Here is a 14,202-nt window from a genome sequence, read left to right as displayed (position 1 = left end):
TGGTACATGAGTAAAAACTGGGTAGGGTTGGGGTGGTGGTGCTTCAACATTGCCCCTTAGAGCTTGGTGCAAAGGGAAGATGCTATTGTCAGAACTTTTGTCCTTCGTAGGGTAACTACTAGGATCCATGGGGGATGGAAAAAGATTTGTTCTATGATCAAAGGCTTTGGATGATTCTCCAAGAGGACTATTGGGGCTTATTTATAGGGACCGTTGGACAGTGAACTTTCTCTATCATGTTTATCTTTTCATGATCTCATTATCAAGAGATATGGATATGTGCTAGTATCATTAATTTAATATAGAGTTGGATACAATTCATGGTTTCAAGATACATTCTTTTATTTATCGATCCTAGAAAGATACGGATATGTGCTTCTATCATTAGTCTACTACAAACTTGGATACGATTCATGACTCTGTATAGTTTTTTATGTGCCATCTATATTTTTTATTAATTCATTAATGGAAAGATGTGTCTATGTATGGACTATATTTTGCCACTCAAGATTTTGTATTGTTTGCGTATCTTATCATATATGTTTTTATCAATAGATTACAAGAAATATGTGGCTATATAGCTTGTGGGTTGTTCAAATTTTCCTTTTTTTAATCAATTCATTGTAGAATTGGATACTGCCCATGGATCTATGTATATTTTTACATATCATGTATGGGTTCTTATGTTAATTAATTATAAGAAGGATGCATCTACGTAGTACTATCATTTATTTATTCTATATAACTGGATGCGGTTTTAGAATTTGTATGTTATTTTACGTATCACTTATGATTTTTTAATTAATTAATTAATTGCAAGGAAGATTACTAATATTACTTCATGAGAAAATGCACAGGGATCCTTAACTTGTGCGAGTCTTTCAGATAGGCCCATCAACTCCGTAAGTGAATTTTTGGATCCACAACTTGTTAAGTTGTGTCACTTAGGTCAAAGGGCTGCACGTGAGCTTCTTGTACTGACGTGGTTGGCTGACTAGGCTCCCTGAAGTAGCTCCTGGCTCACACACATTTCGACAAATAGGTTGTGGCGAACTCACTCCGGCTCTGGCGCAACTGCCTCGCTGCGTCAATCCTGGCTCCCTACTTCTCCTTGATTTTTCACTCTCACCAATTATTTGCTTCCATTCAGTGGATGCTGGTGCTATCATCGGTGTGTCCATGCAAGGCCACCACGCCAGCACTGCAAAATGGTCTGGCTGCTCTCCCTCACCGCTGACATCGCCGGCTCCCGCAATGCTGAAGTGGACGCGCTTCCTGCCATCCATATCGCAGCACACGAGGCCATCTGGATCGTAGGTCTGCTCCTTATGTTCCTGATGTCATCTGCGATGTGGCATCCGATGCCTTATTGCCCATGGAGGATGTGTGGTGGCTCTCGGAGCAGCATGTGGCATTGCAGAAGGTGCATCTCCTCCTGGTCTACTGCGCCCAGAAGGGGCGTGGCTATGGATGTTGATGAATGCCGACTCCTCCCACGAGATGGGGTCCATCGTGATGGTGGACGACGTGTTGCGGTGTGCGTCGAGGTGCAAGAGTTGCGAGGTTGAAATCACCCCATAGGCCATTGGCTAGTGCCAGAAGCACTGGGCAATGTAGGTTGTGGTTTACATTGAGACAAGAGAATTGACTAAGATTGGAACTGATGTTTTTCCAAGCTTCTTTTGCTAATCTACGCGCAGTCTTGTTATGCTGTCTTGGAATTTTCTTGCAGCTGCAGTGGATGTTCGAGTTGTTCTCGATGAAGGCAGAAATGGATGGTCTTATTCTCCAATCAGATGCTTGTGTAATTGGGTCTTGAGCGTTGATGTTATTTGCTAGAATCTGGCAGTCAGTGTAGTACCTGACATGGTTCAGATTTAACAGATGTGCCACCTTAGGCTATCCGCACTCCTCGATCTCTATTTCTATCTCTTAAAAGTAATATTCTATTCTAGTCATTGAGATTCTTTACCCTATACATATTTCTCCCGCACCTCGTGTTATCTCTATCCCATATTCAATACCCACTATTCCATATTTTATTCCCCTCCTCCTCTCTTTCTCTCTCTCACCAACTCTCTCTCCCGCTACAGTGTTTAGCGTGCTCCTTGTGCAGGCGCTGGATGTAGCGGTGCCTGTGCGGCCGCTACGCTGCCGCGCGCGTTGCAGGCGCGCGCTGCGCGCTTTGCAGGCGCCTGGACAGTTTGCAGGCGCGCTTAGCGCTGCGCGCTGCGGATAGCCTTAGAGGCCAGCTGAATGGCCAATGTTTCTGCGTGCAGATGAGTCGCCTGTATGAGAAGTTCTGTTCCCCCTGAAATTGTGTTGCCCTGCATATAAATTCCAATACCTGCTTTCCTTGGTTGATATCTCTGTTGTTGGTGTGTGTAATTGCAGCATCAGTGTACACATGTACTCCATCGAACTGTTGATGAGCTGTGTTGGTCATGGGCGTTGTCGTACCTGAATGAGTGTTCTGTGGTTCCCTGTCCTCCATAGAATACATGTTGACCATATGGATGTCAGCTTTAGTAGTTTGTAGTACCTGTGAGACTGTCCAAATTTTGTTGTTGAATCTGTGATCATTCCTTGCTTTCCAAAGGAACCAGAGAGTGGTGAGGACACGCTGCATTTCCTGCAAGTTGCAGTTTGGAGGCAGTATTGCTGTAACCTGACCTGTTCCTGAACTCCCTGACTACCTTGAGGAAGGCGGTCAGCTCGAAGAGCGCGGTCCAGCTTTTGCCTTTGGGGGACCTGCCTCGCACTTGCAGTTCCAGCCTTGTCCCAGCTCACCGCGCCCACAACTCCAAGCTGTATAAATACACCGTCGGCCGTCTCATACCGCCGAACCCAATCCAACGTCCGCAGAAAACACAGCCGCTGACTCCCCTTGTTTCCACTCCACTCCGACCCCCAAGCACTCCACCAAGAACCTTTCCCCTTCCCCCTCCCAAGTTACTCGAGGAATCCATGTGCGGCGGTGCCATCATCTTCGACTACATCCCGGCCCGGCGCCGGGTGTCCGCCGCCGACTTCTGGCCTGACGACTCCGAAGCCGACGCCGAGGACTCCCACGCCCCACGCGCCTCCGACGAGAGAGGTACCCGCTCAGCTCCCTTTTCTTCCTTTGCTCTATTTCTTGGTTTCCTCCGGTGATCGGTGTGGCCTGACGCCCGATGCTCACCGTGCAGCGCCGCGCGCCAAGCGGGGGCGCAAGAACCAGTACCGCGGCATCCGGCAGCGGCCGTGGGGCAAGTGGGCGGCGGAGATCCGCGACCCCGTGAAGGGCGTCCGCGTCTGGCTCGGCACCTACCCCACAGCTGAGGCCGCCGCGCGCGCCTACGACCGCGCCGCCAGGCGCATCAGGGGCGCCAAGGCCAAGGTCAACTTCCCCAACGACACCTCGTCATCCCCGGTCGTCGCATCAGCGGTGGGGGCGAGGGCGGCGCCGCCCGCCACCGCCGCCCAGGCCCCGGCCGTGCTCCCGCCCCCCAAGACGGAGGCAGGGGTGTCCGAAGAGGTCAAGGAGCTGTCCGAGGAGCTGATGGCCTACGAGAACTACATGAACTTCCTCGGCATCCCGTACATGGAGGGCGGGAGCGCGGCCGCAGCGGCTGCACCGGTCGCCGTCGAGGAACCGCAGGCGGCCGTGCCCACCGGGCTGTGGAGCTTCGAGGACTACACCTACTACCCGGCGTCGCTGTCGCTCTTTACTGAATAATAGTGAACCCGTGTCGTGCTGTTTCAGTAAATTCTGTGAAAATTTTTCCTGCTCGTGCTAGTCACCGTGAGTGACTGATGCCGAGCTCCTTGTCTCTTGTGTCGTTGAACCCACCAATTGTTTTATTTGTCACTGTGCCTGTAACTCCCCAAGTGTTCCGTGTAATCAAGACTTGCAGTTTCCTCTCTGTTCTGTGCTCTTCTGCAACTCTCTGCGTAGGATTCGTTCTCGTGTTGCTAATTATGGTACTCATCGCTGTGATCAAGTTGCTTTTACGTGGACAGTACAACATTGTTGAATTGCAGCTGCCAAGCATTTGGAAGATCAATTGTACATCTGTCGCCTCGTCGCCGTTGTTCATTGCAATCGCGGAACTCCGATCTTCAGAAAAGAAAAGCACTCTGCACTCTCCAGTCTGTGCGCAGCCAAGAAAAATTCAAACAGAAAAGAGCTCCGACCAGGTAGGCGGCACGGAAGTCGGAAGAGGCTAGGCTAGTCGTTTCCCGGGGCGTACGATCGGAGCTCAACGGCAGATGTGGCCGGAGATGCCGCGTACGCGTAGGCCGCAACGACGTTGGCAGCGCGCGGACCGAGGCGCCGCCCCCGCCGCGCGGTTCGCGCCCGCTGTTTTGGTGGCCGTGTCGTACCGGTATCGCCGGTAAGCGGTCGTACACGGTATCTAGCACTGCACAGTGCCTCCACGTTTTCGCTCGCGCGGTTGTTGCTTGGAGTGCAGGCCAAGGCGTTTTACCGTGGGCTGGGGGATTTCAGGGGGCAGCCGCTGGTTTCTGGGCCGGCGGCGCACGCAGAAACCCAACCAAAGAGGCCCGCGTCCTCTCACCTACCACTCCGTCTGCCGGTGAGACCAAGAACGGAAGACGAACTTGGCATCTTCTGCTCAAAAGTATCTAGATGCAGCTACCACCTGGGATATTTACCGCACATTTTCTGCAAAAAAAGATATTTACCGTACGATACTTATATTACTGTTCAATTTCTTTTTTAACAAAAAAATATGAGAAATACAGTAGAGATGCATACGCTCACGTAACGCAAGCACACCCACCGAGCCGTTAGATCTCATAGCGTACGTCCTGTGTGCTATGCTTGATTGCCCCTTGTTCAGACGGACCGGTTCCCTACGAATCAAATTATAGCCAACTAATATCGTCGACATATTGTACTCCATAAATTTGATGTTTCACACGTGTGGGTTATAAAGAAAAGAAGCAAGGGAAATCATAGGGTTCAAGGAAATAAAAGCAGTGACATATTTTGTTAAAACTATACAACACCATTTTGTTGCTAATTTATTCTACTGCAAGATGTTAACAATCTGAAATAATTATGGTATCGTAAATGTACATTTTTATAGTGTCGGTGTTTAGATCCGGCACCTTACCGAGGGGGTGCCCGAAGTAGTGTTTTAGTTGGCAAGGCTCGTCGAGATTAAGGAACTTGAAGGTAAACGCAGACATTGGGCCGCTTAATAGTGTAATATCCTACGTCTTGTGTTGGTTGTATTGGATTGCTTTGGAGGGAGTCACTACCTTGCTTATATACCTGGGGGTAGGGTTACAGGTCGGTTAGTTACAAGAACACGAGCCGGATACGACTAAGGGAGTCGTACTCTATTACAAAGAGTACTTTTCTGATCCTTGACTAGTTCTTGTCTTTCCATGTAGACTATGCCGTCCTGCGTCATGGTCTCCATGTCAGATGCGTCTCAGTGTCCAGTCCCATATTTGGGACTGTTCAAACCTTCTGGTGAGCCCATAGATGCATGTACGACAAGCCTCTCGAGTACTTTTTAGTCGAATGCAGCAGTTCCAAGTATTTTTTAGATCTTCACCGACTACTTTTAGTGCTCTTTGAGTACTTCATCTGGTTGATTCTTTAAAGGTGCTCCAAAACTGCTACGAGGCTAGAATGTGCTTAAGCCCCTTTTATCTTGAACTTGTGGTCTTTAACCTTAAATTTTATATGGAAGTGCGATGAAAAATCGCACTCCATACAGAGTAGCCCCTGAGCCTTAAGTTGAATTGAAGAACCAATTGTTCCACTTTCACGTTAAAATCCGAAGAAAAAACTTTTTTATCGATAGATACATGGCACACAACCCCTGAGCCTTTAGCCGACTAGTTTATAAGGGTCAAACTTGGTCAACATGACCATCTGTTGGAATATTCTTATCTCTTCCCAAAATAAAGGTAACCATCAATTAGATGCTGATTTTTTCGGATTTTTCCGGAAATCCTTTAAATCGCAAAAGATCTGTTCCCAATTTTTACTACGCTACTGTCAGAAATAACGGAGGTAATTGCCCTATCTTTTCACCCTTGTCATTTGCCCCTTCATCTTCCACGCTGTAGTCCTAATGCCACCGCCTTCTTCACCTCCAGTTCCCGAGCGTATGCGATAGAAAACACTCATAACATCAAGAATGGGGAGGCTAGCTGCTGCAGCCAAACTGACCGATGGTGAGAAAAAGAAGAAGACTGGTAAGAAGAAAGAGCTCCAACTACCGACACCCAGGTATGGCCGCACTGATCAGACTGCACTACCCAACACTGTTTGCACGTGGAAGCGACAACGACGATCGAGGAGGACATCAATGTGCTTGTTGCCGCTAAGCTTCTGCAAGAACAAGGCATCATCCATTAGAGATCTGCCTTTGGCAATGCCTACCCGTTGGAGACTTATCCCAATGAGACGATCATCGAGCGGGGTCTTGAAGTCCAGAAGTCTAGATTTTGCGTCATCAAGATGCAGTGATTATTAATTGAGGTCAAGAGATAGTAGTGTGAGACACCAAAATTATATTACGAATTTTGATGCATAGCTACCTAAAAATGGTAACTTGGTAACAAAATTTGGCACCTTTCATGTAAATTAGCGACACCTCTTGGTGGACTGTAATTTGACTTTTGTTCTGAAATCTGGACTTGTTTATTTGTAGTTTTGGATCAATCTAATGACCTAGTAAAGAGTAAACTTGCATCCCTAACACCTATGAAACAATGGACATATCTTTCTCTTTTTTCCTTGTGAAAACACGATGGCCATGTCTTGTTCCGATGTTTGAATGTGGAAGATGAAATGCTAGATTTTTATCGCCAGGTCCATTTTCACTGCGAGGTCGTATTACGAACCAGTGAAACCTCGCATTACGAACCAGTGAAAATGTATATTACCATCAGTTCCAAGCACCAACCAACAGCGGTTCCAACATCCATTACGTCTACCTACTCACCAACCGATAGTGATAACTTGTTGGTGATAACATTTTCTGCAGTAGTGAATGTAGATGAAAAAAATTAGCATTATATGAACATTACCATCAGAGCACCTTAAAAACATCTCCAGCAGATTTGATCTTTCACTTTTCCCTTTCTCAGGAATTCCCTTTCACAATTTTTTGCATTTTGCAGGTGAGTGCTACAGCAGATCCCCTCTCCCCTCTCTATCCAACTGACATGTGGGACCCACGCGTCATTAAAAAAATTCGATCTTCTTCCTCCTCCGTTCTCCTCTCCCCTCTCTCCTCACGCCTCTCCTCCCAGGAGCCAGGGCAGGGGCGCCAGGGCACGCGAGCGGCGCCTGGGCAGGGGCTGGCCCAGCGCAGGCCAGCGGCGCCTGGGCAGGGGCCGGTCCACGCTGCGGCTCCCGCTGCATCCCCCGGCGGCGCCCAGCCGCGGCCTACGGCGGCGTACGGGCAGCGGCCATGGCGCCCCCGCTGCGGTCCCCGGCGGCGCCCGGGGCGTATGGGTGGCGGCCCCGGCGGCGCACAGGTGGAGCATGGGGGCATACGGGCGACGGCGGGGGTGGCCGGCGAAAGTGCCTGGCCAATGGACGGATCGGACGGCCAGGTCTTTCTCGCGGGTTGTAGATCGTGCAGTTGGAGAGGAACAGGAAGAAGGAAAGGGAGATGGGTGAAGGGAGGAGTGATGAAAGGGGATCGAGAAAAATAAAGGTAAAAGGGAAACGGAAATGGGATATGCTGCAGCTGTTTTTTCTCCACTAAATCTCCTTGCGGCTGAAAAGAGAAAATGGGAAAACGGAAAGGAAATCTGCTGAAGATGCTCTTAGCTGCTCCTCTTGATCACTACATGTCCTTATACTTCACGTCTAATGCAACATATATGCGACAAGAATGCAGTATCAATATATAAACGGCTTACATTTACACCATTATCCTAGGTTGACAATTACACTATCTTGCATTGTTGCACATCTATGTCTGTCGCATAACCTTTAAGCTGAAAAATCCTTTGGCCCCAATAAATTAATATTATTCTAAACTCAACAAATAAATGAGTCCGATACATGTTTTCCTTTCATCATCCAACTGCACATGCTAGCTCAATACCGTAGTGAATTCCCGGCGGCAAGAACAGAGTAGAAGACTGTGTTCCAGGTGTCAGGTACACCAGCGACGCACCAGTGGGTGCAGTCCCCACCTTGGATGTCCCCGTTGTACTTGGTAGTGTGGCCGTCCTTCCTCAGCTGCGACATGAAGGTGATGTCCAGCAGGTGCACCGGCTTCGTCATGCCGGCCAGGACTCTCCTCACGATCGCGTCCTGCGGGTTGGGTTGGCCGTGGTATGCCGCGGTGTTGTTCACTGGCATCGTCTCCCCCACGCACGTCTTGCCCCAAGGCGCCCCCCATTCCTGGCCGCTGCACAGTTGCATTGTCACCTTGTTAGCGCATGGCACAAGGGCTCGATCGCAGTCTGCAAGTGCTTGGAAGATTGTTACTTGAGGTGATTGGGAGAGTATCCCTGGAAGAAGACTTTGGTGCTGGCCTGGAGGAGGTTGGCGTCGACCCATCTGGCCCAGGTCTGCAGGCCCTTGGTGAAGGCCTGGGTCCGGTCCATGTCCTGCACGACCGTGTTGCCATCCTGGATGTAGTCCCAGCTGCATGCAGCAAAAAATACACACAGACACCAAGTGCGAGTTCAGAAACGCAGCCAGCCGAGTCAAAGAACAGGGCCGTTTTGGTCTTGAGGCAGGTCACCGGGAGAGACGACGATCACTGAGCTCTCACCTCTTGCGCGCCCACCAACGCCAGGAGCCGAAGACGAGCACGTCGGCGCCGAGCCAATTGCGGCCTTCGTCCACCGTGTCGAGCTTGAGGGCGATGCGCCTGGCCTTGTCGTGGACGAGGTCGACCAGGTAATGCGACAAGTAGTACACCAGAGTCACACCGTAGTCCTGCATGTATCGCGTCATTAATTCATTTTAATTTGGCCCAGTTGGATTGGAATCAAGCAGCTCACATTCACCCATCTCTCCCTTTATGCCCATAATGTATAGTGAGATCCATACAAAATTTTGTGGGACGTAAAATTTGGAACCGAGTTGCGTATTTGTAAGCTAATGTATGTCGTTTAAGCATTGCTTTCGAGAGACATGGGGACCAAACTTGAGGATGACATGCGGCTGGTAGGACGAGAAATAGAAGCACATTATTTTGATGAGTACCATGATCTTTTGTACTATGAAAATGGAAGCACATTATTCCGTTGCCGTGAATCCTTTTCTGGGTGTCCATTAAAGCTAAATAATGTGGCTTTTCTAGATTCGAAGACTCTTTCCCATAGGCCCTGCACTGACCGGATGGGTGCTTGCCGTGGCATCGGTTAACCAACACAGGATTTGGTTTTCCCCAGCGTATGTAATGGTGCTCGTTTCTCCCATTTCCCATCGAAACATGTTGCATGCATGGTTTAGGTCAAACCACTAGTTTCATCTCACTTCCTCTTATCAAAACACACAGGAAAAGTGATTCCCGGGAAAAAAGAACAGACGGGAAGAAAAATACTCTCAAATTCTACGGCACCTCTCACGACCTGACACGAACACAATTTAGAATGCGTAGCAGTGTAGCACCATGTGCCACGAACATGCATGCATGTCAATTGTCACGCATGTGAGCCGTAGACCCGCCTCTTGCTCTTGGGGTGCAGTGCAGGTGGCAGATCCCAAACTTGCGGCGACAGGTTTTCCATGTTGACTTTGGAAATGCGCGGCAAGCTAAGCGCATGCTCTTGACAGATGACGATGCGCACCATGATCAGCATAGGCCACCCCCCTCATTCCCTTCCCCATCAACACCTGCAGACGCTGATCACTTGACACTTGAACTAACTACCTTAGTCTATCGAGGACGACGCATGCGAGGTTGGTGCCTGGTGCCATCAATCTTGTTGAAGCTGATGCTCGGCCAGCCAGGTTGTCGTCTGTGCCTGCGGAGGATCGAGGCAATGGACTACTGCTCCTGCGCCGCCTACGAGACCTAGCGGAAATCAAGAGGAAGAAGGGCAGTAGGGCACCGTCCACCCCCACGCTCGGCCGCCGACCCACCGTACCGACACCGAAGCTTGTGCGCGCTGTCGTCAAGTGATCACCACAACCCATGATGAAAATTAAAGAATCAAGGTGCGATCGTATACGTACCTCGAAACGGACGGTGATCGAGGGGCTCTCCCCGGACGCCCACGACGCGTTGGTCCGGGCGCCCGGCGCGGCGGCGTGGAGCATGCACAGCAGCGACTCGTACTGGTTCACCACCAGCGAGTCGCCCACGAACGCCACCGTCTTCCCGCGCCACGTGCTCAGAAGCTTCAGCCCGTCGAACCTAATACAGCCAAAGGAAGAAGCAACGAAATGAGCTCAAACGCTACGCCGGCAAACTAGCGATCGCCATTGTGATCGACAAACAAACCTTGGGAGGGAGCAGGGCGGGGTGGGCTGCCACCGGTACTTGAGGTACGTCGTGTCGGGGCGGCCCATGCGGCGGCAGTCGAACTCCTTGCGGACGAAGGGGCAGCTCGCCGCGTCGTACAGCGGGTACGACTCGTCCGCCACCCAGCTGCCCTTATTGTACACGTCGCACGACGAGACGGCCGCCGGCACCGGCCGCCGCGGCTTGTGCCGCTGGGAGGTGGCCGTTTTCGCGGCCGTGGTGGCGGCGATGCCGGTGGCCAGGAGGACGGCCAGGACGGTCGCCGAGAGCAAGTCCCGCCGCTCCATCCTCCAGCCAAATAGGAGGGGGGCAGCAGAGGAGGCGTGGACTGCCGGACTGGTTGGGAAGATCTTGGCTTCTTCGTTCTCTTATAGTACTATGTAGCTGTAGTACTGGCGTGTAGCAACTTGACGTGGATGCTAACCATTAATTATCTTCTCCCTACTAGGGTGGCAACCAATGAGTACCAGAGGTCGCATACTATATCAGCCACGGATTTCTATATATCATATCTGAGGTCATCGGAGAGTAACTCAGAAAATTTCTTGGGATACTAGAGAGATTAAGGGTCTGTTTGGTTATGGCTGCTTATTATAAGTAACTTAAAGTTGCTTATTGTAGTTGCTTATTTTTAAATCTAGGTGTTTGGTTTGGGTTGTTTATTTGCAATAAATGAGACTGCTATTGACACATTTGCCCCTGCCATCCCATTTCTCTCTACCCCTAATCAATACCCGGGTCCTGGTCCACCTGGTCCTTGGTGCCAGAAGAAATTGGCGCGCGGAGGCGGGCGGCGCGCGGAGGCCCGCGGCGGCGGTGGGGCGGGAGCGGGGCGTGGAGGCCGGCGGCGGAGGCGGGCCATGAGCGGCGGGCCGTGGCGGGAGCGGCGCGCGGAGGTCGGCGGCGGCGGCGGGCCGGGACCGGTGGGCGGAGACCGGGCGCGGCGGCGGGGTGGGAGCGCCGGGTCGGGGGAGAGAACGAGAGAGAGAAGAGGATCTGAGGAGAGGAGTGCCGACGGGGGAGAGAGAAAAGTGGGGGAGAGAGAAAAGTGGGGGAGGGTAGGGGGTAAACAGCACCTCATAAGCAAAAAAAGCAACTTATAAGCAACTCTATAAGTAAGAGTGTTTAGTTTATAAGCAACTTATTTGCTTATTTTAAGTTGCTTATGCATAAGCAACCATAACCAAACAGGCCCTAATTCATAATTAATCCGTTCCCTCTCTCCATCATCCCATCAATATAAGGCATATGTTTTGATATGGGGAAATCTTTAAAAATAGATTTTATCATTAATTTTTTGAAACACATATTCCTAAACGATAACATACACACCTACATCTACATATGCACGCATACACAGTCTACTTCTATGGACGTCTCAAACAGAGAATTGATTGATATGGACGTCCCAAAAAGAGAATGGATTGACATGTCTTGAAAATTGAGATTAATGTAGTCACCACAAATGTCTCATTGTTGGCATAACCTTAACTGAGTTGTATTCAGTTCGCTTTGACCATTGATTTTTTTTCTTACAATAACTAGCATAAATGCGCATACAAATTCCATGGCTAATTTGTCTATACGTTTTCATCTCTGATAAATTCCACCGTTTGCCATCGAAAGAATTTCCATTTGCAATTGAGTTCACAAATCTATTAGGGATTAGGATCAACCTGACTATAGATACAATTTATAAGCTACAAAAGCAAAGTTTGCAGAGAGAGACACACACCTTGTGCTGTGTATGCACTACTCTCCATATGCTTGGCCTCAAAGCGATTTGTGTGGCTGCGCACATAATGTTAAGGTTAAGCCATTGTGCTACGACCTTTTCTACCAGAATCTCTCCACCGAGTTGAACGCCTATTGCTATGATAAAGACCAAAAATAATTATGTGGGATGCATCAAAAGTAACTGCTTCATTGGGCTACTTTTTGTAGCAATCATTCGGGAAAACCATGAACTTGTTCGTGGTATTTGAGCCACTTTGAGTAAATCCCAAGTCTATGGTCGTGAAATACGGCATAGCAATCAAGTTGAATCCGTTCATAATTCTCTCAATTGCATAAACACATGAACATATGAGAATCAGCATGACAGCAGAAATAAAGTTGACCCTAAGCTCCACCTTACAGGGACGGGGGAAGGCCTAGGACCACTAGGGCCGTGGCCCTAGACGTCGGCCCACCATTTCCACACTGTAGCAAATTCTTGCAAGAAGGTCCGGTCCAGCCAGCGAAATCAGCCCATGGAGAGGCTCTAGGTGTTGGGCCGGCCCAACTCTGCCCCTGCCACCTTAGTACCTTGGGCTATAGATATGTCATATATATTTTGCCTCAGTATTTTGTCCAAATTCTTGGAGCACCAAAGTCAATATGGTGTGGTTATCTTTATTCTCTCCTTCCAGAACAACCATGCACGGTGGGTTGGGCTTTAATTTGGTCAAGTTTTGGCTAAGGTTAGGTTAGCCTGTATATATATATTATAAAATTAGTTAGAATTTGCATTTGAATCAAATTCAAACTTCACCAAAACTCCAAATGAAAGGCACCTAAAATCCAACTCACAAATGCTTCATGCTCTAGTTTCTTAATTGAATTTGAGGTGAGAATAGCAAGTTTGATCTAGTTCTGAATGGATTCAAACCATCATAAAAAAGTCTATTGAGAGTTTTGCATTATTTGACATTTGTAGGATTTAGGATACCGACTATACCGACTAGAGAGGTTGAATAGACGTTTCAACTAAATTATAATACTAAATGAATTTAATTAGTAACATAAGTAGAACTACCTAAGTGAGGGTTTACTGGAACTCCCTAAAGCCTGAAATCCTAGGGAAATGCTGAAAAACGGTAGGGAAACATGTTCCCTACAAATATTTCGTAGGGAAAGATTCCTCGGGAGGAATTCAACGGGAAAGATGAAAGTCCCTACGGGTGATCCTGAAACCATGGGGAATCAATCTTTCCTTAGGAATTTAATCGGTAGGGAAAGTATCTGATACGGCAACTCCTATCCTAGCTGTAAAGATACTCCCCTACCACCATTTTGCCGTTCCGATCAGTAGGGAAAAAAATGGTATATATTTATTTTCATTATTATTATATCCCTTGCACATTATTTTTATAATATTTTTTCTTCCACGCATGTTTATTCTGGAGCTCATATTTAGAAAGTAGGGATCAAAATTCAAGGACAAATTTTATTTCATTGTTACACTTCAAGATTCATATGCTCCTCGTACATCAGATACATCTTTATGCTCTAATTTTAGAATGAAAGCAAAACTAATCGATCAACTTGCAAGGCTCGTTCCTCTCAATCCTGAACTAACTGAGATATCCTCGCAACAACTCCAACCACGCACCAGAACAACGACAGTCACCGCCCAGGCGCTGCAACTTCTGCATAAAGAAAGTACTCTACATGAGATGAATCAACTGACGCGCAACTAAAGTGAATGATGCAATTTTAGATCACGGAATCTCAACGCACCTCTTTTAGAACATAACGTGAGGGTCTGCCTAGTAATCTAGTATCCATGGCAGTACAGACATATTTGTTCATCCAGAACCCATCTGTATTTGCAGCTACACATGACACTTGAGTAGATCCTATTCCAAATCACAAGCTCCACGCCCAAACTGAGTACAAAACTAAATCCATCTGAGTTAGGAGATGAAACAGAAATCTAAAAAAAGTTTTCACGGATTGTCCGCCTCTCAATGGC

At 48.6% G+C, this 14,202-nt stretch overlaps 2 protein-coding genes across 2 annotated transcripts; one reads left to right on the top strand and one right to left on the bottom strand.

The window, feature by feature from the left end:
- The first annotated feature begins 2,833 nt into the window (after positions 1 to 2,833).
- LOC101780694 (ethylene-responsive transcription factor ERF071) lies at positions 2,834 to 3,907 on the top strand. Its single transcript, XM_004967463.2, has 2 exons — positions 2,834 to 3,097; positions 3,189 to 3,907. The coding sequence occupies exons 1-2, from the start codon at positions 2,968 to 2,970 to the stop codon at positions 3,716 to 3,718; spliced, it is 660 nt and encodes a 219-aa protein (XP_004967520.1). The 5' UTR covers positions 2,834 to 2,967; the 3' UTR covers positions 3,719 to 3,907.
- Positions 3,908 to 7,808: 3,901 nt separating this feature from the next.
- LOC101772183 (protein trichome birefringence-like 38) lies at positions 7,809 to 10,823 on the bottom strand. Its single transcript, XM_004971451.2, has 5 exons — positions 10,446 to 10,823; positions 10,178 to 10,358; positions 8,766 to 8,932; positions 8,477 to 8,635; positions 7,809 to 8,396 (listed from the first exon to the last, which is right to left on the bottom strand). Exons 1-5 carry the CDS (start codon positions 10,751 to 10,753, stop codon positions 8,081 to 8,083), a joined length of 1,131 nt encoding a protein of 376 aa, XP_004971508.1. The 5' UTR covers positions 10,754 to 10,823; the 3' UTR covers positions 7,809 to 8,080.
- Between the last annotated feature and the right edge of the window lie 3,379 nt (positions 10,824 to 14,202).

This window comes from Setaria italica, chromosome V (assembly GCF_000263155.2).
Source record: "Setaria italica strain Yugu1 chromosome V, Setaria_italica_v2.0, whole genome shotgun sequence".
NCBI lineage: Eukaryota > Viridiplantae > Streptophyta > Magnoliopsida > Poales > Poaceae > Setaria > Setaria italica.
The sequence above is the reverse complement of the archived record's forward strand: the minus strand, read 5'-3'. Positions and strand labels throughout refer to the sequence as shown.

Bases quoted from the DNA above. Each gene is read 5' to 3' on its own strand.
- LOC101780694 (XM_004967463.2), top strand. From the start codon at position 2,968: ATGTGCGGCGGTGCCATCATCTTCGACTACATCCCGGCCCGGCGCCGG. The intron at 3,098-3,188 runs GTACCCGCTCAG...CTCACCGTGCAG, and splicing joins ACGCGCCTCCGACGAGAGAG to CGCCGCGCGCCAAGCGGGGG.
- LOC101772183 (XM_004971451.2), bottom strand. From the start codon at position 10,753: ATGGAGCGGCGGGACTTGCTCTCGGCGACCGTCCTGGCCGTCCTCCTG. The intron at 8,933-10,177 runs GTACGTATACGA...CGATACATGCAG, and splicing joins CGATCACCGTCCGTTTCGAG to GACTACGGTGTGACTCTGGT. The intron at 8,397-8,476 runs GTAACAATCTTC...GCAACTGTGCAG, and splicing joins TACTCTCCCAATCACCTCAA to CGGCCAGGAATGGGGGGCGC.